We start from the raw sequence: 23310 nt of genomic DNA, 5'->3' as shown, positions 1-23310 counted from the left end.
AACTCCGAAGCCGGCCAAACTCCAGGGTCGGAGATGCCCCCGTCATTCCGTTAACAGCGCGGCCCCACCAAGTTCCATAGGTCAGTAACATGACGACAGTCCTCGGGAATTTTAGTGGCTGACCCTTGTCCTTGCTAAAAGGCATCAAATCTTTCTCCTTCATCGACCTCAGAATACAATCAACAGAGACGAGTCGACGCATCCTACAGTGGTTCTATCGACTCAATTGACCTCTCACTATGGCCTCACTACGAATTCCAGCCCTTCGCCGGCTTATGGCCGCTCCATCACGAGCCACTCGAGCTGTCAACCAGCGACGATGGGCCCAGGTTCACGATATTCGTTTCCTCGCAACAACCCAGCCTTCACAGGCTGTCGTAGAGAAGTACCGAGAAAAGCTCAGTCAGAAGGCTCAACAAGAAGGTCTGGAGAACATCGACCAGCTCAAGGCCGCTTACGCCGATAAGATCCATGCCGAACGCCGCAAAGGTGCTGTCGAAATTCCAGTTGGAACCATTCCACAAGCACCCGAAACTCCAGTTGTTCAGCCCAACGCGGACACTCCTCCTGGCCAGGACCAACCCAACAAAGATCCCCGCGATGCTCCCAAATCACCTCCACAGCCTCCACCAACCGGCGCGGATAAGCCAGCTATCAAGACACTAAATGACATCATTGATCTTCCCAAGGTGCGGGAGCTTCCAGAGAAGGAGCTTACAGCTATCTGGCGTCTACGACATGCTTCATCTGAGCAGAACCTCTGCGCCGTGATCCCGACGTCTACATACAAGGTCATGGAGGATGCTGCACGAAATGCCCCCCAATTTGTCCTTCCCGTGCCGCACCCTGCTCAAGGTGCCGAGATTCACTTCTTGCAATGGACCTTTGACGCCCAGTCCAAGACAAGCACTGTCCTCTTTACTCAACTCGCGGAGTACAAGAACCGAGGCGAGTTTGCGCAGCCTCACACCACCATTACACACCACCTGGATCTCGCCGATGACCGAGGTCTTGTTCTCATGCAGGGCAATGTCCTGCCTGACAGGGGTGTTACACCAGAGAACGCCAAGTGGCTTCTTATGTCTCTTCAGCGATTCTATGGCGGATGGGAAAGCGAGAGCGCTGAGTTGAGCGGCGAGCGCAAGGAAAGGGCTGAGGAGAGAAAGAAGCTGCTGGGCTGGTTCGCAGCTGGTGATGGGAGATTCAGCGTTGACAGGCTTCTGGAAGAGGCTGAGCGCATGGGTTGATCAGAGGACATGAATACTGTGACCATGAATTTTGACCTCATGGTAGAGTGAAGGGACGATGTATAAGAGCGAAACAACAGTCGTGCCCCATCAATTTTTGTAAAATAAATAGATACCGTACGATAATTCAATCTACTTGACATAATACTTCTTCATTGTCAAAAGATTTCTATCTTGTTCGCTTCATAAGCCAGCTTTTACAAGACTGCCTTCAATGTCGACGATGATGTAAGGTAACTATGGCACATCTGATTTAAATTCTTTCTTTCCAAAAGCAAAAGAGTAGCAGTAGAATAGCAACACATAGTCATGTGTAGAGCGCAAAGTTAATAAATATAACTTAGATCTCGTTGCTCATATGTCGTTTTTACGAATCGCTCTTCAATTCCCTGCTATTGATAAGTGTATGTTATCTCGCATCCACCTTAACGCCCTTCCAAACAGCACCATTGCCAAAATTTGAAACCCAACCAGAAGTATCTCGACAATGCTGGTATCCAAAATTTTAAGCAGAGGTGTATAGAAAGATAACCCTGATCCAAATATACCCAAATATCAACTCCTTTAATGTGCCTTCCTTGTGTATCTTTGTCCATCTCTTCTATTGCGTGTATTGATTCGTCTGTATCATGTATTTTCCCTTTCCAAGTTCTCTTTTACAACTCGCTGCTGCTGCTAGACTGGGACTCATCTAGCACCTCTTCTTTAACACTTACGCTGTGTTTTCGTGCTTCCACATTCTCACAACCCTTGGGGACTCGACAAATGTCGCGTGCATTGCACGTCTTCCACAACACCTCTCGAACTTCCTTGAAAACTTGATCGACTGCATCCATAGCCCAGATGACATCTAGATGCTCATACTCGGGAATGATCTTGCTGTGAACCAGGTCAACATGTGGCTCGCGACCTTTCTCAAATCGTCGAAGCAGTTTCTCTCCGTCAACAAGATCATCGTTGCCAGCCACCCAAAGAGCCATAGGCGGTGCTTGTTCATTGTACCATGCGGTAGAGCCTTTAGGTTGTTTTCGATGGGATTCGAGTGCTGATGATGTGCGGGGTGTCATGGGTCGTCCATCCGACTTGGCGTCCATATGTTCCTCGGCCTTGACAGTCTCCTTGGTAGACAAGATACACTTGTGCTTTGCAAAGCACTCGCGACCAAGCCACCATCGCATTGACTCGGCACTGACGTAAACCGGCGCAAATTGGAACATGCGATTACGAAGGCCTCGGTCCCAGCGCTCATCGGTCCAGTCAAATAGGAAAGAAAACACCTTGTAGCCAAGCCAGCCGTATAGACGTGCGTCCAAGATTGCGTGCATCTGCATCATGAAGGGAATGAATGCATGAATACCAAACATAAGCCGAAACAGACCCGGTGATATGATGCGCATGAACTTGAAGTACATCTTGCCAATGAGAGGACCAGCGTAGGCTGCTGGAGCGAGAGCGCAGAAAACTGTCAGCTTCTCACCCAGTTCGGGTCGCTGCTCTTTGGCCAATGCGACAAATGTCTGAGTCGTTCCCTGGGAGTGGCAGATGAGACCAATCTTTTCGAACCCCGTCTCGGTGATAACTCTTGATGTCAAGGCAGGCAGATCGAAAACACCCATCTGTCTGATGTTCCAACACCACATCCTTGGGTCCTTGTACTCGAGCAGCGCATGCTTGGGAGTGAATCCGCAACGGTTATTTCCGAGCCACACGTCGTAGCCAGATTTGCAAAGCCAGAAAGCAAGGGATTCGTCATCGTTGCAACAGTAGGCACCTGAGCTTTGTAACAAGCCGTGCATGAGTAATACCGGAAACTTGGGCTTTTGCGACGGGTCCTTGAGCTTCCTTCTTTGGTGCTGAAAGACTTCGGGACCTTGGTCGGACCTCAAGCTTGCTTCCTTCTCAGTGTACTCCTTAGGGTCGTAGACGTGCCACAGGTCAATTATGAAACCGTCTTCAGTCTGGACCTCGAACGTCTCAACATCGAGGCCAACTCTGCGCGCATAGTATGCGACATCGCAAATGATCGGATCTGGCCCGCCTTCAGTCGGCGGGAACTCTTCAGCTGCTTCTGCCTGGTCCAATGACGATCCATTATGCGATTTTTGCTTCCAAGCCCTCTCTTGCTCATACCTCGCTTGAGCTCTCTGCCTCTCCTCCTCGTAAAATGGCCTGTCGGCATCAGGATTGCGAAATGTCACCCGATACCAAATGTTCTTAGCCACGATAGGCATTGTCGTAAACAAGGCTCCCAAGACGATGACGCCGAGAAACGCCAGACTGAGAAAGAATGCGCTAATGCGGAAAAACATGCATTGAAGATTGCGCAGCACATTGGGGGGGCCATACAGAGGCAATGGAGGGAAGAGAGGATTTGTGTGAGATGGGGGTGTTTGCCGTCGCAATGTGCTATCGACACCGCCCGACTTTTGTAGTGATGCGCCATTGTGTTCAGACGGTATCTGAACAACTTTGGTTTGCTCAGGCTCCGCGTTCTCGACGTTTGATATCTTCTCTTTAGTCTCGTTACCCTTTTTGATCTCAACATTTTTGGGCTCGCCCTCAAGCTCTTCACGGAGCGCATTCAGCTTATGCGCTTCTTGTAAGGGCACACCAGGGAGTCGGTTGCCATCTGAAGTAACGATGACTGGATCGTGAGGTGTAACGAATTGCGCCTCGACAGCAACGCCGGATCTTTCTGTCGGGTCCTGATGAGAGAGTTTTTCGGCCTGGTGAGAGAATTGGACGGCTGTTTCAGCTAGTTTGTGGCCTAGAACTCGGGGATGATGACGATGCTGTTGTTGTTCTTGTGTCGTAGTCGACGAGCCTTGTGATTGTTGCGTCATGATATTTGTGTCGAGAGAATATTAAATAACTCCCTTGACCAAGTCTCAGTCAAAAAAGAATGCTGGACAAGTGTGGTCGTTGAGGTCAAGCCGTTGAATAAATGAGCGTCTCTCTGTTATGCAAGAAAAACTATCTTGCAGGGAATATTCGCATATCTGACAGGGGCCGATAAGAATATAAATCTAGACCGGAGATCGCCAATGCAGTTCAAGAAGGAAATCAAGGATCTGGGTGGAGGAGTGGGATCATGGGAAGTATGGATCAGATGGTAAATTCTGAAATGCGCCGAACAGGTCACCCAATGCTTAGACCGATTATTGATGTCGCCCTCGCTTGTGTTGCGGTGTATTAGTCTGGTGTGATAAAGAAGCAGAGTCCCCAATCTTTCTGGGCTGGTTTATGATAGAAAAACAGAAGCGTTGCAAATGTGGTAAAGGAGGCTGAATCGGCGTTATTAAGACAGAGGTGACAGGACAACCAGTTCTGAATGGTCACTAACAAGAGCGCGTTGCGTCATGGGCAGATTTGGTCTAGATTTTTGGCCAGACAGCCGGATTTGTGGCGGGAACTGTGACTTTAATGGGAGATGGATGATCCTTGCTGAAAAGCATGTGAAATGTTAATTTGTCAAAAGGGGGTCGAACTCTAACTAATCTCAGATGTCGTTCTGGATGATCTTGCTGAAATAGTTTAAGTCTGCACTGCCAACGGCCAAGAACTGATGATGAATATGACATTTGAATCATGTCAGTGGCTTGTATTCTTTGCAAACAGAGATGTATGTACAGTTGCTATTAAGTGTCTTGATGCCATCCACGATGATGCTTATGAATACTATACGTAAATATTGACATTTTACTTACTGAAGCAGTTAGGGGCATGATCGATTACACAACAGAGAAACGCATTATTGATGTATACTCTTCTTGAATACATGATCCTTGATTTGTACCACACTGCCATGAGACAACATGGCATCCAGCTGTCCTTGTACTAGTCTTGTGTTACGTTTCTCCAGATGTCAGGTCTAGGTTATGTGCAGTACAGCACCAGGGTCTCGCCACCCATCTATCAGCCCTGGACTTGGCTTTTGTTACCCCAGTCTGGAGTTTGGAGCATGACATGGAGCCGCTGACTGATATTCGTCTGTTGTCTCCAGCGCTTGGATCAACTAAACTGTAAAGCTTAGCAACAAGATAGGTACCGAGGTGGTGACTATATAATAACAATCCGGATTGAAAGATATAAACCAAACCCATTGAATAAAGTATTCTCCAACTGCTAACAAAATATAATAAATAAAAGTTATAGCCTTAATACCCTGGTCGGCTTCAACTCCCCCGAGCACGGAGTTCGGGCAACTCGGTCTTGGTACGTACCTCGGGGCGGCAGCGACCCCGTGTTGTCGTTGTACCTACCCCAACTCAGATCAGAAGCCGAGGCAGGCCACTGGCTCTTCGGTCGTCCTGAGCCGCTGCCGAAAGAGAAGGGAAGCCACGTCCAATTTCTTATTCTTAACCTCAGGATAGCTTCATCCCCTCACGGTTTTGTTTTTGTTTACATACAATTGTATACCCAAGGCTTTGTTTCTTTGTCTGTTTACTCAGTAATTGCCATTTAACTCATTGGAAAGCTGCTACGAGCAATGCAGTGATCCCCGCGCTTGCGATTCGAGCTTCCTCTACCTGTACTCTTTCTCTACCGCCATCTACCAACATACCTCCAAGCCTGAACCGCGCGCGAAATGGCGTCGTCTTCGCAACTAGCTTCCACCTCAATCAAGCGACAAAATCGCAGACGTCGTCAAGATAAACCGGCCATCGCTGCCAAACTCATCCTCGACGATCATATCAAGAGCGATGTCGGCATTGTGTCCGAAGACATATTCCGCGACCTCTTCCCTCACCTAGCTAACGGTAAGTCAATTCAACCATTCAATGCGAACCCATACTAGAACGAGACCCCAGCTCAACTCTACCAAGGCGCCACCGAAGATGTCCATCACATTGCGATCGCTCCATGGCAACCGAACGCGAACCCTACCGATAGCCCGTGGTCGATTGTACCAATTATAGAGTCTTCCGCGATTGCGCCGTCGACAGTCCGGTTCTCACCGTCCTCTGCCTCACTGCAGAGCTTCGCTGTTACCCTGCAACAAGTTGCGCCATCCAAGCTATCGAGCCACAGCCGCGGTGGAATCGAAATTCTGGTCCTCGACGTTGCGCCCGTACCTCTCGAGACCGTCTTCGTGAGCCTGGAGAGCGAATTGACAAAGAGACTCGAAAATGGAGAGGGAAATTTCTACAGAGATCATCCCGCAAGCTCCAAGGAAAAAGGCGCCGGTTCGACGTCTGATGACCGGCTTGTGGCTTCTTTGAGGGCTGCCTTGAGCAGTCTCAAGGTTGTCCACGCCGGTGATCTGTTTCCGCTTCCTCTGCCACCACACCCACTCACCCATGTGCCTCCTAATCCCGGAAAGATCATGCTGTGTGAGCCTGTTGCTCAAGGTGTCTTGACGGAGTCGACCAAAATCATTCTTATGCGCGGCCGCGTCCATACCAAGCAGATCCGCCGTGTTGCTTCCATGACTGCGAGCCAACAGCTCAATGGCGTACCCGAGGACGAAGATGATACCAGTACAGATCAATTTTATTCTGCTGCCGAGGATCGCGATAAGTCAGGAATGATGACAGAAGATATGGAATCAGCCACCGAGACGGAGCCAGATATGTCGGATTTTGAGAACGAGGATGAGCTGTCAGACGATTCTATGGACGATATGATCTCTTTGCAGGCGCCCACGTTACCAACAACCAATGCTAGTGGTGTCTCGACTCTACAGCCTGGAACGCCAATGACTGTGGGAACGCTTCGCGGTAGAAAGACGAACGGAATCACAACCCCTGGCTCTGTTTTCTCAAATTTCACTGCGACTACTGCTCGACCAGATAGGCCCCGAGGCCGCCTATTCAAGGCGCAAGGCTTGATGGAGCAGATCCCCGGAGACATTCTACACCCAAAGCCATCAATAGAAGACGACGAGGAAGCGCGTATTTACGTTGATGTGACATCTTTAAGTCGCATCGGGTGCTTCTCTGGAGATTGGGTCAGGATTGAAGCCGCTGAAGAACCTCCTGCAAATGGATTTGGTGCTTTTGGTTTGGGAAGCTTTGGACAAGCCGAACCCGAACCCGCCAAATGGCGACCTGTTCGAGTCTACGGACTCCCTGAGGGCTATTCGCAACGCCCCATGACAAGGATCCCCAGTGCTAAGCACGGTGAGAGAAGGTTGTCTTTTTTCGAGTCGCAAATCCAACGGCCTGCTAGCCCTACTGCCTATGCGTCTCCTATCCTCCTAGCTAATCTCGACGATGCGCCTTACCTCCGCCTTGCGCCTTTGAAGAAAGCGTCATATCAAGGGAAGGGGACAATTCCCAGATTCACAAGCGCAGCCAGACCACCATATGCTCGGGACATTACTATCCATCACATTCGCACTCCAATTTCCGCAGAACGTGCTTTCCAAACTGCTGTTCTGGGTGGTTTGAAGCGCTATTTTGCTCAGAAAATCCGTCTCGTTCGAAGCGGAGACCTGATCGCTGTTCCAGTTGACGCCGAGCTTGGCCGTACACTGCAGGAGATGCCCGGTGCTGGAGGGTCTGAAGTGGACGATGTGATGGCGCTCACTGTTGGTGGTCAGGAGACTGGAAAACAGCCTTCCAAGTTTGACAGTGTCGCGTGGTTCAAAGTTGGTCATATCCAAATTCAAAAGTCTGATGAAGATGAGGACGGAAGTGCCGAGGCTTTCTGGGGATCAGTTGCATGCATTGATAGCTCGTCTGTTGCTATGCATGGCTCGGGCTTTGAAACAAGCCGAATTCCTGGCATCAAGCAAAGCACGTGGCAGTATTATCTCGGCCTGAAAAAGACACCCAAGAAGCCGTCGGAAACGACCCCAGCCCCTATCCAGGAGCCTGAACTACCCTATGTGTCACCTCTCAGACGCCAGCTGAGGGAACTGATCGCAGCTGCTACGAGCGCTAGGGCAATCCACCTGAAGATGCCCCCCGTTGCGGTTTTATTGACTTCTACGCATCGAAATATTGGAAAGTCCACTCTAGCGTCAGGCGCTTGTTCCGATATGGGTCTGCATACTTATACTATAGACGCTTACGATATCCTCAGCGAAGGAAGCGGCAGTGGAAGCGATGTCAAGACCGAAGGTTTCCTCAGGACAAGGGCAGAGCGCGCTATGAGTTGTGGCTCTGACTGCTGTGCTCTGCTGGTACAGCATATCGAGGCTCTCACTGCTGATCGTATTGAGGCGACAATCAAAGAAATCCTCGAAGACACCCGAGTTCTGATTGCTACAACGAACGAGGTTGACAAGGTACCTGATGGAGTTCGAGCATTGTTCACGCATGAGTTGGAAATGACAGCCCCCGACGAAGCAGAGCGTGAATCTATTCTCAAAACTATCATAAGCGACAGGGGTGTCAGTCTTGAGCCGTCTATTGATCTCAATTCGATCGCCCTCAAGACTGCTGCACTTGTTGCTGGCGACTTGGTTGATGTAGTTGAGCGTGCGTCTATCGCTCAGCAATCACGACTGGAACAACTATCGGCGAAGAATACGCACGATAGCACCATAATAACCGTGCGTGATGTGCAGGTTGCGGGTGGGCCTCTTGCCCGCTGTCTGACGAAGAGTGATTTTGAGATTGCCGTTGAAGCGGCTCGCAAGAACTTCTCCGACTCTATTGGTGCGCCCAAGATTCCCAACGTTACCTGGGACGATGTTGGTGGTCTGAACAACGTTAAGGAGGCCGTTACTGAGACTATTCAACTACCGCTTGAACGCCCCGAGCTCTTTGCAAAGGGAATGAAGAAGCGATCGGGTATTCTCTTTTATGGCCCTCCTGGAACCGGAAAGACATTGTTGGCCAAAGCGATCGCTACCGAATACAGCCTCAACTTCTTCAGCGTCAAGGGACCTGAGCTGCTCAACATGTACATTGGAGAGTCTGAAGCCAACGTTCGACGTGTGTTCCAGCGTGCTCGCGATGCTCGACCCTGTGTCGTCTTCTTTGATGAGCTGGATTCCGTGGCTCCTAAGCGTGGCAACCAAGGAGACAGTGGTGGTGTTATGGACCGTATCGTTTCCCAGCTTCTGGCAGAGCTGGATGGCATGTCTGGAGGGGACGACGGAGGCGGCGGTGTTTTCGTCGTTGGCGCTACCAACAGACCTGATCTTTTGGATCCTGCCCTTCTGCGTCCTGGTCGCTTCGACAAGATGCTTTACCTGGGTGTTTCCGACACCAACGATAAGCAGCAAACCATTCTTGAAGCACTTACCAGAAAGTGAGTTTACAAATCGCCCTCGTGTCTAACCATAACAAAATGACTAACTTACTTGCAGATTCACCCTTCATCCGTCCGTTTCTCTCGCATCTGTGGCGGAGAAACTCCCGTTCACCTATACTGGTGCCGATTTCTATGCTCTGTGCAGTGATGCAATGCTCAAGGCGGTTACACGCCAGGCTACAGCAGTAGACAACAAGATTCGCGCTATCAACGCCGACCCAGAAACTCACCACCCTATTTCAACAGCTTATTACTTTGACCATTACGCTACGCCAGAGGACATCGCCGTCATGGTTCAGGAACAAGACTTCCTTGCTGCCAATGACGAGCTTATTCCTAGTGTCAGCGCTGGCGAATTGGCTCATTATGAGCATGTCAGAGCTACTTTTGAGGGAGTTCGAGAAAAAGAGAAGGATGATAAGCCTGTACCAGTTCAACGGGCGGTGTCAGGAGCATCGACATCGTCCAAGGGCAAGGGGAAAGCGGTCGCGTCAGGATCCAGTAAGGGCAAAGGCAAAGGGATTGCATTGACCAGTGACGACGAGATCGACGAAGAGGATGAGGTGGATGATATGAACGGACAGTCCAAGGGGAAGGGAAAGGCACCTATGGGCTTCCAGGATGGAACAGCCAGTGATGACGAAGGACTATATTAATCTAAGATGGAATATTTCGGTATTAAACAGGCATGTATATTGAGATCTAGAGTGGAGACTGGGTATTTGATCTTTATATATAGGTATTAACGCCAGGATGGTATCTTGGTTGAGTTTGAAGTAGACTCTGTACACTATTCCCCCCATCTATAACAAATGAAAACTTGTGATGATCAACTCTTAGCCCCTATTATTTCTTAGATTCCTTCTTGTGCTCTTTTTTGGGTTCCTTCTTTGAATCCTTCTTCGAGTCCTTCTTTGCCTCTTTCTTTACGTCCTTGGTATCTTTCTTGGTCTCCTTCTTTACGTCCTTGGAGCTCTTCTTGGACTCTTTCTTGGGATCCTTGGTGCTCTTTTTCGATGCCTTCTTGGGATCCTTCTTGGGATCCTTGGAGTCCTTCTTCTTTGGGTCCTTCTTAGACTCCTTTTTGGTCTCTGCCTTGACCTCTGCCGTGTCTTCTTCTTTAACCTCCTCTTTAACGTCTTCCTTAGCCTCTTCTTTTGTCTCTTCCACAGTCTTGTCAGCAGGTACAGCAGTCTCAGGCTCCTTTACTTCCTCCTCTTCCTCATCTTCACTATCCTCGTCATCGTCACTGTCCTCATCGCTGTCCTCCTCGTCATCTTCGTCAGAGTCAGATTCGGTGTCGTCTTCCTCATCTCCTTTATCCGACGTTTCTGTCTTCTTCTCTAACTCAGGCTCCTCCTTTATCGCCGTCTTGACCTCAGCAGCCTTGGCTTCTTCCGGACTGGCCTCATTACTGGGTGGCTTCGGGGATGGGATCGAACTTGAGGGACCATCTTTCCAGGTACCGGTTGTTGGGCTCTGAATAGCATTTCGCGCCGCATCGGTCTCGGCCCATGATCCAGATGTCGGCGACTGAATACCGTCGATCTTGCTGTCTATCGAGATAGGGGTTTCCGTAGTCGATTTGGTTTCTTCGGTTGCCTTTGTGCTCGCGATATCCTTCTTCTTCTCGCCATCCTTGCCGTGAACCTTCTCTCGTAGACTCTTTAGGCGAAGCTCCTTAGCCTTCGCCGCAGCTTCATCGGCGACGGATCGGACAGGTAAGGCTTTCGCTTCCGTCTTAGGCGCTGTAGAGACCTTTGGTGTTGCGGATGTTGCTGTCTTGGTCGCAGGCAGCGGAGGCGCGGTAGGGACGGGTTTTGGAGAGGTAGCGGCAGCAGCGGCGGCAGCGCCAACTGCAGACATCATGGCGATTCCTGCAGGGGAAACCGGGCTCTTGCTAGGCATGGGGTAGACTGGTCGCATTAAGGAGTCATCGGGAAGCTTGTCATTTATCGACGGGATGGTGTATTCGTCGAAATAAATCTTGACCTGCTCCTTAAGTTCGCTGCGTTCGTTCCATTCTTCGATCTCGAGGTAATCCTATAAAAAGCCACAAGTATCAGTTATGCGATCCATGGTTACACCAAGGGGAAAGTTGGTCGTACACCCACAACCCAGCCCTCCTGAATCAGGGCAGGGAGCTTCCTCGCGCGGCCGTTTCCATCTTTACCGGCTCTTCGACCCCATAGTAGACGAGCCTTTGTATCGACGGCGATATCGATGGCTTTAAAGGGAATGCGGTTCGCGCGTAGGATGGTCTCGAGACGTGATGTGGCCGTGACAATATGGGCGGAGCCAGCAGTCAGCGAGGTGTAGATGTAAAGCGCGGGATCGTTTAAGTAGTTTGTCATGTTGTATTAACAGTCAGATACTGATTCTGTTTGGTTTGGTGTGATTTGATGGCAAAGTGAGTTGTTCTTCAGGGGTACTGTTCGCATGAGTGGATATGGATGGATGGACGGGATAGGGATGACGGTTGAGTTGGACTGGATTTCATAGCAACCTGTCAGGGTGACGATGCTCGATAGATGGCTTGCATAACTGGAGCTACGTAAGCAGCTAATAAATGTACATGTACAATGTCTCACTAATCGCTAGCGGAAATACTTTTTGCTTCAGAAATAGGAGAGCCCATGGAACTCCTTACAGTACTGGAACAATCTAGCGAATCTAGTGCTGTAACTTGGAGGCATGATGCGGGGGCGGGGCAATGGATGGACAGCTTGCTGTCAGTTTGCTGCAGGAAAGCACCCTAATGTCGGTACCTGAGTATGTATGATGATTTAATTCAGGAGAAGGCTGAAGTTGTTCAGAAGTCTGGTTGAGTCTTTCAGTTGAGGCATTCACCATCTGAAGGTTTCTTTTGCTCGTGTTTCTTACACTGTATCCGTAGCTCTCGTGACCCTAATTTCCCCTGGACGACCCACTGAATCTTTGAGCGTCCATTGCAACGCACCCACGATGACCATCTCATGATTGAGAAAAAAGCAAAAATAAAATGGAAATAAAAGTAACAACCTTGTACGGAGATAATCCAAGACATTCCCAAGTGAATATGGCCTAAAAGTCTTGACGTCTTATTTCTTTTTGTGCTTTACAGTGACATACATAAGAGTGAGGCTGATGGAAAGAGCTTTCTCCACCATGTCGTAAGCTCTCCCTTCCCTTTTGTCGTCTCCTTTCTCGACGTCTTTCAGTTCTGTTTTCTTCTTTCATCTTCTATTCTTTCATTCCATTACCATCGTTTCTAATCTACCCTGCTTCACGATGCACTGAAAAGCGCACAATCGCCTTTGTTCGCCGCCATTGACGGCCACTCACAGACATATACGAACGCGCCAACCCAATTCGGAATCGTTCAACAGCAATGAATGATCATGTGGACGATAGCGCAATTGGTTTCCCGTGATATGGCTTAAAACGCCATCCCGACGACTAGAGGCCGTCTTTGTATGATCTAAAGATAGCCAGCCGGCCAAGCGGTTGGTCTGCACCAGCAATTAGCCGGCAATCTACTCCCAAGCAAGCCAAGTCAAATCCTCTTCATACTATGTACCTACACAACGAAAATCTCGTGTCGGTGATAAACCCCAGCCGAAATCTATTTATTGACACTGCCAGATGATAGTTGCATCTTGGCATGGCAACTTGCATTCGGGTCCTAACCTCGTCAGCCAGTCGCTGTTCTTTCGCCCATATCATTGCTCTGATTAATGCTGTGTATTGGTACACTTCTACGGATATCATGCTGTTTAATTAGCACAAAATGCAGTTGCATTTCCATTAGTTGTGTCGCTCACAATAACAAAGGATCCGCCCCTGGCTAGCTGTCTGTGTTTTCGACTGGGTTTCTATCTTGGCTTTCGGAGTAATTTCCAAGTCCGACTGATATCCATGGATTCTGACTGGTCTGCGATCTTGAGTTGTTCGCAGTGTTTGAAGCCCTCTGTACTCTCTTTCGACGAGGCATTTGTGACACTCTCTAGTTTGCTTTCGTGCGGTTCCGACTTGGTATTCTCAATGGCCAATTAATCTATTCGCGGCAGGATACTTTTTCTGCCAATGGTGCTCATGCGCTGTAGCAAGCTGTTTCATAGCCTTGACCCAGGCGTTGCATTATGCGACACTGGTTGAATGAGACGTCTGTGTCCTAGTCCCAGATAAGACCTCTGAGAATGTTGCATCGAGCGATGCGACCAGATTCTGCCGTTCATCAGAAAGAATGACTGAAACAATGGTCAAAAAGTTTTCCATAAAATTCTTTGTTTCTTGACTCATCCAACAAGCAGTTTTGCTGCCACACAAATCACAAAGACGTTCTGGCGACCAATCCACACCGACTCCTGCCACCAGTCCATTTCACAACAAACCACGCAAAAGAAAAAGGGGAGAAGATGCAAAAATAAATGGTCTTTGCGCTGTCAAGGCTCCATCGTGGCACCAGCAAAACACGTCCCTGCAATTCTGGCAACACTTGATTGGCCAAGACCACGCTGCTGAAGGCCGTTTGCCAAAGACCAATGTTTCTTTGCAGGGAGTGGATTGGGGCCAGAGGAAAGCTAGACGGGGATAAGCATCTAGCTCAGGAACAAACCAGTCAAAAGTGCAGTTGCTAAGGCTCTGACCGATCCTCAACCGGGTTGTATTCTTTGTCTGTGTCCAATCACTGACTGGCTTTCTGGATGCAAGGTACCGTTGTGTGGTGGCACCTGCGAAAACCCATTTGGATGCCGGGGCTAAATCATAAGCTTCAGGGACGGTAACAATGCCAATCGATTGGGGATAATGAGGTGACAACGCACCCAGGGTCTAATAACTAGACGGACAGGGGTCGGAAGTTGGCTTTAATGAGCAGAAATTAGGTCCCGCTCATGTTGCGAAAACTACAAGTCTCGCTCGACACCCGCATCAGACGACTGCTTTGCTTCCTTTCTGGTTCATCTCACTTCTTGACGCTTGACGACATCTTCAGCCTTGTGCTATCACTCTCCTTAACCGATTCTTGACAACATTCTTTGTGCCTTGCACTCTTCAGTCTTTTTTTGCTCTGCTCAACGCAACAAGAATCACCTCACGATCCTTCATAGTTACTACAGTTCGTTTCAGACAACAACAATCACAATGCACTACACTAGCATCTTCATTGCCGCCGCTGGCGCCTCAGTCGCCGCTGCTCAGGATTACGCCCCTCCTGCCCAGGACTACGCTCCTCCTGCTTTGGATACCACTACCCTCACCTCGACCACTACCCAGGTTGTCACTCTCACGCAGTGCAACCCCACAGTGACCGACTGCCCTCTGCGCACCCATACCTCTACTGAGGTCGTTGTTACTACCTCCACCGCTGAGCCTGAGGTTCCCGCCGAGCCTACCACATCTGTCTACGTTGCTCCTACCACCTCAGTCTACGTTGCTCCTACCACCTACGAGCCCGTTGTCAACACAACCAGCCACCACGAGGTCCCTACCATTGTCAACACCCCTACCATTGTCACCACCAAGAAGGCGCCTCTCCCCAAGACCACCTACTACCCCGCTGGTAACACAACCGTCAAGGCTGGTCCTACTGCTCCCTTCTCTCACTCCACCAAGCTGCCTGTCCCTACCAGCAACGGTACTCCCGAGAAGCCTGGTTACGAGGCCCCCCCTGCCTCCCCTGAGGCTCCTTCAAGCGTCCCCACCGCCGGTGCCAGTGGCCTCATCGCCTCTTCCAGCTTCCTCGGTGCTGCTATGGTCGCCGCCATGGTTGTCCTCTTCTAGATGCAGCCTGGCATTTAGTAGGCCCATCTGATCTGTCTCTTGGCAGATTTCGGATTTTCACTTCTTCTTATGATACCTTTTTGTTCTTTGGGGACGGACGTTTGGAGACTTTTTTCAGGTTATGATTCTTGTGGCAAGGCGATCTTCTCTTCAAGACAGGCTACTGTGTAGCAATTTGGTTCCTGGCAGGCCATTGGATAGCATAGGATAGCAGCGCGGAGTTTCTGAATGCATCATGTGTTCGTGTTTGTAGACACGCATATGCTGTTTGGTTCTGAACCGGGAGGCGACCGCCCTCGGAAAGTTGCGGAGTTGAGAGTGTTCTGTTCTGGTCAGTTCAATTCTATACATACATACTATGTACTTGATAGAGTTGGAATTAAAATTACTTTATGACGACACATGTCAATGTGTTCAAGTGTGTTTGGTGATCATATATGTGTATGTATATGCGTACATATGCATGTGGTGGTGGATATGTGGCTCGCCATTTGGCACACTGTCTGGCTTGGCAAGCTGGTTATTACGTTTCTCACCTGTGCAGAAAAGCAAGTAAGCGGGAATACTGAAGCGATGGAACATTCTCCTCTGATCTGAGTCAAGTCTAGAGTGTACAGCATGAGCTGAGATGATCATGTCGTGAGGTTGGCTCGTGCTGAATTCATACATACTCAATTGGTTGATCCATTCATCAACCCTGGTAATAAGACAAAGTCTTGGGATATGCGATGAGGTGCAGTATGTATCATGCTGTAGACTGTACTCTGTACTGTAGATACGTACCACCAATGCATGGTGCTGCGTTATCCTGTATTATGTATGTTGCGCTGTGCAACACATGACTCTTGTGCCTCGTGCAGTGCATTAGATGCGTGTAACCACACTTGAAGGATGACATAGCAGTGTAAAGCAAAGTACGGATACAGTCTCCCAATTTTAACTTGTTTTGTTAGCCGACGGGACCATTGTTTCCGTTCATGTCGCTTTTGCTTTCCAATGAACTCTCTGAATACAAGCTAAAGCGGAGTTGTTTCTCTCTCTGTCTCTCCACAAGATGCAGAAGCGTTACTCGCGTGGGAGAAAAGAAAACATAGGACCGAGGATCGGCAACTACCGCGTGTATGCATGTACCCTTGCGTATGATGCTTACTTTTTCCTTCCTTCATTCTTAAATTAGGGTAGTACCTCTTTCTCTCTGCATTGAGAAAAAAAAAGTCTTGTCCATGTTGATTATTAATGCAGCTTTTACTCTGTATGATGACTGACAATGTAGACCAGAGTAGAGTACGGGTAGGTCATTCCATCATGTCCACACCCTCTCATACACAGTCAACCCAGTTGTATGCAACTCGCACCCATGCTACTGGTATTCAACCCTCCTCTACGAAAAAGAAAACAACAACACCGAAGGGGGCAACTCTGCCGCGTTTCTTTCTCCTTCTCCATACCCTGCACAGCTGATGGACCAGTAGTCGTAGGTGAACTAGAGTCCACTGGAATAGGAAGTTCCGTACGTTTCTGGCGAGCTGCATATGCGCTGCTGTCACTGTCTGACTTGGGGTCATGGATGGCACAGTAGATCTGACGGGAGCCGCATCTGGTGACATGCAGATTTTCGGGTGCATACTGGATTCTCTCGTTCTCTATTTGGTGGGAACGAAAAGGCGGGATATGTACGGTAGGTAGGTCGGTTCCTGGGCGGGCAGGATAAATGAATGATCATCTATTATACCGACTTTTGTCGGCTTTGAGACGTAGAGATAGAGAGACTTGGGGTGCTGTACCCGCCGAGTGTCTATCAATCAATCACTCACTCATAGGTTGCCGACAGACAGGCATACCTACCCATTGATGATGGTCCGTCGGAAGGAAGCCCCGGGCAAAACCTCTCAGATGCCAAGTTGACTACTGTATGACTTGAGTTTAGTATGTGGTTGGTTAGTTGGTTAGTTGGTCAGTTTACAGTTAGCAAGCTGAAGTGGGAAGAAGAAGGCTATTCCTCATTCTCGATCGACAGATAGCGCGAGCCGCGAAATGAAGATGTCAGATCATCTTGAATTCCCATCTGCATGTCAATTCCTTCGCAAACTTGCCTACTTCTGGGCATCATGCCCGCCGCCACAATGATTCCAAAGTTGAGAAGTTTTTAGTTATTATTAGTCTTTGCTAAAGTAGTGCTTTTTGTGCCTCCGGCGACCAGGTTCCTCTATTCAGGCTTAACGGCTGTTGAAACCGGGAAATGGAACGGAGATAATACATAGTTTGTGTTACGGACAAATCGTGACTCGTCCTTAATGCGTAGTCAGTAGTCACCCTCCCATGCATTGTCCGAAACTGTGTATATATATGCAAGCCTTCTTTTGCCGCTTATTCTATCCTTCCTGAATACGCAATTCATAGCGTATGCATGCGTACTTATATATGCATACGCATGCTATTGCCCAGTCGTGGTTGGAGCAACTCTAGTTGATGGCGGCATGTCCTGTACCGAATTGACTCGTTTGCCGCATTGTTATTTCATCGTCACTACGAAAAAAATATGTGGTTTACTGGTTGCTAATGGTCACTTCTCGGCGGCTATGTAATGGATCACATTTCAGGCCAACAACCTAACGTTGACATAGACACATCGTGATTGACTAGTCGAGCGTATTTGGTCCAGTTAAAACATTTTCAATTATCCTGTGGATCTTGCTATACTAGTCTGAATCGTTGATAGGGAAATTCGGAGGCCTGATGATAGTGTCTTGCTCTGCCTTGCCACCTTGCACTCTCACCTCGTGACAGCTTTAGAGTAACGACTCTTTTGATGGTGATACACTAGTTCAGGAGTCTTCGAATCATGATTGACTTGACAGGCAGCCTACTGGTAGTACTTGCAACTAACTAGGTGGGTTTAATACGGGGTTGGCCATCAGGCATGGCGGTTAGATCATGGCCATATGGTGGTAGACAGGCTACTTTTTTGCATTACATGGAGCACTCCGGAATAAAGTCTTGCTGTAGTGACAATGGATTACTGATCCAAGTGCACTTGATATTGTGTTGCACTATGTCAGGGTGTAGTTACAGTACGTCAGTTCTGTTCCTATGTTGCCGCTATTCAAGAACCTCCTACTTGGATGAAGTCGGTGCTTGTTCCCAGTTGGCCTTGTCTTTATTAAATCCAGTCCTTTTCCTCAGCCTTGCCCTCCCACCTTCATGTGCTGTAACTTCCCAGTGTCGGAGAAAAAGAACCTCCCAAGCCTTCCAATGTTACCCTTCTGCAAGTCGAAACCCAGGTCATCTTGACTGTGACCATGTCTTGCATATCTGGGTCCAAAACCAAGTCCCACCATTTCCAAACATCACTTTGCGTAGTCTGATCCGTCACACTGATGCTATTTCTTTCTAGCTCCATCTTTCGATACCCTGGCGTTCTTGCATCGCTTTGCATGCCAATTGGGGCCTGCAAGGCAGTGCAACAGGCGAGCTAGGGCCGTGTCATGATGGCTCCTTATTCCCGAGCCTCTGTCATGACAGGTCTATGTCGACCAGGTCGAATTGCGTGCCTTTATCAAGGAGGACACTGGTTTCTGCACATTATGCAAAGGGTATCGTTTGGCGCGGCCTTTTCGAAGCAGTTGTGGGTAAGATTGTGTGCGCAAACACCATTGGCATAGTTAACAAGTTCTGATGAGCCGACTTTGCAGTTCATGGTTGGTCGCATTGGTTGGCACATGGTGGAAGAGTTTTTGCGTGATAGACCAAATTTTTATAATGCTTTAAATCAAGCTGGGTTCTTGTGTATGGGATGGGATCAAAACGGCCGTGGTGTTTGGGTTATCGCAGGTGGGAAGGGAAGATGATATAACAAAATCCGAGCCACTAAAACCTTTCGGTCGACGTACAAAACGACGGGCAATGAACAGATGAGCACCCTTCATAAAAATAGCAGATGATGCTTAGTCCAACGTTCAGTTGAGTGAGATGGGGGTCAGTTGTGGTTGTGTAGGGCTGAAGAGACGAATGTTTAGTAGTCTCACGAATCATAAACTGGATGGGATGCTCGGCCTTTTATCGACCTTGGTTTGCATGGGTGTCGATCCGGGAGAGCCACAGGGGCCCTCCTACCTTGATAGTATTTCCGTATTGTCTTGCTCGTCATCGAGGCGAGTTTCCTCATCTCTCTTCTCTCAACGCAGGGCTTGTTTGCGTATCGAACTTTATGCAATGCAACAAAGCGGCGGGTAAAAGTGAGAGGACGCAATCCATGTGCGCTCCGAGGCACTGGTACTAATCCATCGGCTCGTCTTCAGGCACAATATGTCGTTAGTTGTAGAAAGCTCCGTTTTGCGCTACCAATCCCGGTGGTGGGTGTTGGTGTTGGTCCATGTCTTAGTCCCCTTTATTTCTAGAAACCCACTGTGCGTCGAAATCATATGGTGATGGGCCGGAGCTGCAGGATCAGCAGTAGCGGTACAGTTACAATAGAAGTTGGATCCTGCATAAGCCAGACAGGGGGGCTATGGTCTGGCTTGACCCGTGAGGTGAGCGATGGGATGGGAAACCCGCTTCTCTGTGATGCTACGGTACTACCGGTTTCTTTTGAACCCCGTACTTAGCTTGGTGACAATTGTGTCTTGTGCCATCGTAACCTGCCCTCTTGGACGTTACTGCCTTGCTGTTTGGTCCTGCCGGAGTGGCGCAAGCCGGAGAATGCATTACATCTATTTCTCGTGTTGCTCACAACTTAGTGCGTTTCCGTCTGTCCTCACAGGGTCATGCAAAAGGGCACAGCCCAGGAAATGGAAAAGATCATGTCGGCGTCGACTGTATGACACTGTGCCGTGTCGTGCCGTGCTGTATCCGCGCATGCCGTTTCCTGCCCACGTTTGTTTGTGTTGCAATGGGGGACTGCTGTATGTGCTAAGACACTCCCCGCAGCATTCATGCCGTAAACTTGGTTGGCCAAGGATTTCGCGTCCCGTGTGTGCATGTACTCTGTACAGTACTGTACATTGTGCCGGTGCTACTTGTAAACGTTACGGTATTGGTACAGCAACTGACATGGTGCTTTCAGAAACTGACATCTGATTCTGACCAGTAACATACGCTATTAGGTGCTCCGTGCTTGTCCTTGTGTGTGGGGGCGGGCTGGGCTGGGCTGCACTTGTATGTGCTCCAGGCTCCATGGGCTGTGGCTATTCCATGAGGGGCAGAGAACATAAAAGTCGACTACAGGTTGGAGGTGTTTGGCGTCAACTGAATTTCCTAATCCATTCGCTTGCCAAGCCCAGAAGTCCTTCGGCCGGCTAGGCGTGAAAGATCGGCATGGTGACTGGTCTTATCGCAAGATTTCACTGATGGACAAGTTGCATCGATCCACCAAAGATCGATCCGCCGTCCTTGACGAAGACTATCCTGGTCTGTGTTACACGTACGTAACTGAGTTTCCAGGGTGTCGTAATTAGTAATGAAAGTAGATGGGTGAGGTTCTTTCGAGGATGAAATTGAAGAGTTTGCAGAAGAGGATCTTCTAGAGACTTGCTCTGAGCCTCGACAAAACGCGGCCGCCAATTGTCATAGAGAATCCTACAGTGGAGAAATATGCGACTCCTAACATACCCTTTGCCGGCGGCAACGGCTGGGTTTGACATATTCACCAATGTTAACGACATGGATACTATTAAGTATGTGAGATGCAGGTTGATTTCTGTCGCGCAAAGGTGTGTCTGTGAGAAGTAACAAACACGCTCGACCTCGTAGCGAATCGCTTTTGCTCAACACAACGCATCACCATGCATGACCCAGGTTTCTCCCCATTACTGGTCACCCAGCATCTCGTTGATGCGCCTAGTTCGGCCAGATGCTTCATGTCTCACGAAATTGCCTCTTAAGAAGCCAACTTCTTTGGGTTAATAGACATGTTGGCTCCTCATGCCGTAATTGATAACGAAGGGTCTGCGGCAACTACCAACGATCCGGCTTTGATACAAGCTAAACCTGTCATGGTGTCGCATGCTTAGTTTAGTGTTGGTCATTATCCGGGCCTAGTCCGTTGCAAAAAGTTTCCTTCACAACATCTTCTCTTGGAAATTTGACATATGACGAGAACGAAAAGCCAGAAGAACTCTCATCCGATGTTTTTGTAACTTTTAGCTTCTTCTGGGCGGCCGACACGGGCAACACAGTCTTTGGTGGTGGCTGTTGAGGCATCCAACAAATGAAATGTACGGATGTTGAGCAATTGATACGTGTGAATGGATTCTGATCCCGGGGATTGGCTTATACAAAGTCCAGCCACATTGGGCCTTTTTCTGTATTTGAGTCGAGGCGCAACCAAAAACATGTTTGTGATGGCTGCATGTGGCTTTTTCTTCTTGAAACTGCCTTGCATGTTGGGCATGTCAAGCTGAAGCGCCATTCCTTAAGCGAGATGCTAAACTCCATGTTGCTCGTAAAAGGACCAAACAAATGGCAGAGCCCGATGGGGTAAGTTTTTGAAGGACACACCCTGATCTGAGCTCGAGGATACGCGCACGCTTCCCTCTTGGATTTGATGCTGCCCGTACTCCATATTGATTCTTGACAGTGTAAATATTCTCGAGAAGCCGCAAGCCAGGAGCATGCCCTGTGACACTTTGAGAGCGTTGCTGCTACCAGCAGAGTATTAATTTCATCAAGAATCCTGGCTGTCGTACCAGACTCAGCAGCTTTGTACGACATGGCGATGAGCATTTGGAGCACCATCGAACTTGTGCATTTGTTGATGATCTTGTAGATACGCCAAGGCCAGAAACCCATAGAAATTCTGCTTATCGGGCACGCAAACATATTGTTTGATATGTCACGTTCTCCTAATGCTCTACCTAGGGTATGGTTTTCATTCGTGTCCAGCTGACTTTGGATCGCTGGTCGTAGCGCGACCAAATCCTGGAGTCATGTCTCCTGGGTTTCCAATGACTCAGGTTTGTAGTCTTCAAAGAATTGAACGGGGTGATGTTTCACAATGCGCCGACGGCGGTGGCGAGAGGAGCGGCGTCTAGTGGGCAGCAGAAAAGTTGACCTCTAGAGTCTTAAGATATAAAAATAAACAGCCTAAGAAGCATAGTCGAAATATCATAAAGTGACCTGCTAATTTCGTCTCTTAAGTTTCCAGCGGACAGCTTTTCTGATACCGTGAGGGGCGTATAATATTGATGTTCTTAGAATTGATCGGAAAGAGGGATGGCAACAGTATCCAGAGAGAATATGACAAAACTAGCGGATGATCTTGCAAGATTTGGGAGAAAGTGGAAGCGACAAAGGCTGGCGGATGGAGATATGTGGATTGTAGGTGGTGGCGTGAAGTTGGAATTGAAGTTGCCGCAGAAGTGACAGAACCAACAGTAGGCGCGCTTGTGCACGTGCTGTCGATGCGTTTACCAAGGGCAAGCGCCATTGAAGACCCTGAGTTGTCATTGATTAACACTCTTTTGGAAAGAGCCATGGCTATCATAAAGTGTGCTTGCCAAAAACATACTTGCCGCGGCCGGGTACCTTAAGTCTGTGCCCTGATGGCCATGGAAGCACGGCAACTAAAAAGGTTTCCGCACGAGCTAATGCCAACTTCATTAAGATACCAGCATCTTCACACCTGCCAAGGTATCTGCCTTCCCGTATGAGTGGGAACGAGGCGGCTGACGGTAACTACCTAATAGCATGATGTAATGATAAGGAGCCGCGGTGGTTCAAAGCTCTCCACCTTGACTCGTCATGATGACCTGCACACCTTACCTCATCGATCAGAGAAAAGAGCAATGCAATGTAAAGTGATTCTACTGAGATAGGTAGCCAAGGTCATGGAAGAATTTGCCGTACTAGCAACGTACAAAGCCGTCAGATACAACGTAAACCACTCAAAGAACAATGTAGACCATACATTCCTTTGACTTATCAGACTTGAACTAGTATAGCTTCGTTACACATACCAAATTCAGTAACGTGCATCCATCATGGGCTGCCGTTGAAGCTAGGCCAATCCTAGAGAGTAGATGCGCCAGAAATTGTATACCCCACTAACAAATTACAAGCCATCTCATGGCCATAGCAGTTGTGCAGCCTTTTCTGG

The 23310-nt window shown here is 48.8% G+C and overlaps 5 protein-coding genes across 5 annotated transcripts; 3 read left to right on the top strand and 2 right to left on the bottom strand.

Moving 5' to 3' along the window:
• Positions 1-104: 104 nt before the first annotated feature.
• EDB82DRAFT_512313 (ATP11 protein-domain-containing protein) lies at positions 105-1413 on the top strand. The gene has a single exon (XM_025737355.2). The coding sequence runs from the start codon at positions 240-242 to the stop codon at positions 1245-1247; it is 1008 nt and encodes a 335-aa protein (XP_025592224.1). The 5' UTR covers positions 105-239; the 3' UTR covers positions 1248-1413.
• A 490-nt stretch (positions 1414-1903) lies between these two features.
• On the bottom strand, positions 1904-4090 carry EDB82DRAFT_435936 (Alpha/Beta hydrolase protein; the record flags this gene model as incomplete). The annotated part of the gene is made up of 1 exon (XM_025737354.1): positions 1904-4090. The coding sequence occupies one exon, from the start codon at positions 4088-4090 to the stop codon at positions 1904-1906; it is 2187 nt and encodes a 728-aa protein (XP_025592223.1).
• Positions 4091-5572: 1482 nt separating this feature from the next.
• Positions 5573-10206, top strand: EDB82DRAFT_295355 (P-loop containing nucleoside triphosphate hydrolase protein). The gene is made up of 3 exons (XM_025737352.2): positions 5573-6007; positions 6059-9452; positions 9511-10206. Exons 1-3 carry the CDS (start codon positions 5836-5838, stop codon positions 10109-10111), a joined length of 4167 nt encoding a protein of 1388 aa, XP_025592222.1. The 5' UTR covers positions 5573-5835; the 3' UTR covers positions 10112-10206.
• Positions 10144-11945, bottom strand: EDB82DRAFT_295351 (uncharacterized protein). The gene is made up of 2 exons (XM_025737351.2): positions 11564-11945; positions 10144-11498 (listed from the first exon to the last, which is right to left on the bottom strand). Exons 1-2 carry the CDS (start codon positions 11807-11809, stop codon positions 10302-10304), a joined length of 1443 nt encoding a protein of 480 aa, XP_025592221.1. The 5' UTR covers positions 11810-11945; the 3' UTR covers positions 10144-10301.
• A 2414-nt stretch (positions 11946-14359) lies between these two features.
• EDB82DRAFT_512306 (uncharacterized protein) lies at positions 14360-15618 on the top strand. The gene has a single exon (XM_025737350.2). It carries the CDS (start codon positions 14580-14582, stop codon positions 15216-15218), a length of 639 nt encoding a protein of 212 aa, XP_025592220.1. The 5' UTR covers positions 14360-14579; the 3' UTR covers positions 15219-15618.
• Positions 15619-23310: the final 7692 nt, after the last annotated feature.

The sequence above is a fragment of the Fusarium venenatum genome (genome assembly GCF_020744135.1).
Source record: "Fusarium venenatum strain MPI-CAGE-CH-0201 chromosome Unknown EDB82scaffold_4, whole genome shotgun sequence".
Taxonomy (NCBI): domain Eukaryota; kingdom Fungi; phylum Ascomycota; class Sordariomycetes; order Hypocreales; family Nectriaceae; genus Fusarium; species Fusarium venenatum.
Note: the sequence above shows the minus strand (reverse complement) of the source record. Positions and strands in the feature narration are given on the sequence as shown.

Excerpts from the sequence above, each read along its gene's own strand:
- EDB82DRAFT_512313 (XM_025737355.2), top strand. The coding sequence starts at position 240 with ATGGCCTCACTACGAATTCCAGCCCTTCGCCGGCTTATGGCCGCTCCA.
- EDB82DRAFT_295355 (XM_025737352.2), top strand. The coding sequence starts at position 5,836 with ATGGCGTCGTCTTCGCAACTAGCTTCCACCTCAATCAAGCGACAAAAT. Across the intron at positions 6,008-6,058 it reads CTTCCCTCACCTAGCTAACG|CTCAACTCTACCAAGGCGCC; the intron begins GTAAGTCAATTC and ends ACGAGACCCCAG. Across the intron at positions 9,453-9,510 it reads CTTGAAGCACTTACCAGAAA|ATTCACCCTTCATCCGTCCG; the intron begins GTGAGTTTACAA and ends ACTTACTTGCAG.
- EDB82DRAFT_295351 (XM_025737351.2), bottom strand. The coding sequence starts at position 11,809 with ATGACAAACTACTTAAACGATCCCGCGCTTTACATCTACACCTCGCTG. Across the intron at positions 11,499-11,563 it reads AGGAGGGCTGGGTTGTGGGT|GATTACCTCGAGATCGAAGA; the intron begins GTACGACCAACT and ends GGCTTTTTATAG.
- EDB82DRAFT_512306 (XM_025737350.2), top strand. The coding sequence starts at position 14,580 with ATGCACTACACTAGCATCTTCATTGCCGCCGCTGGCGCCTCAGTCGCC.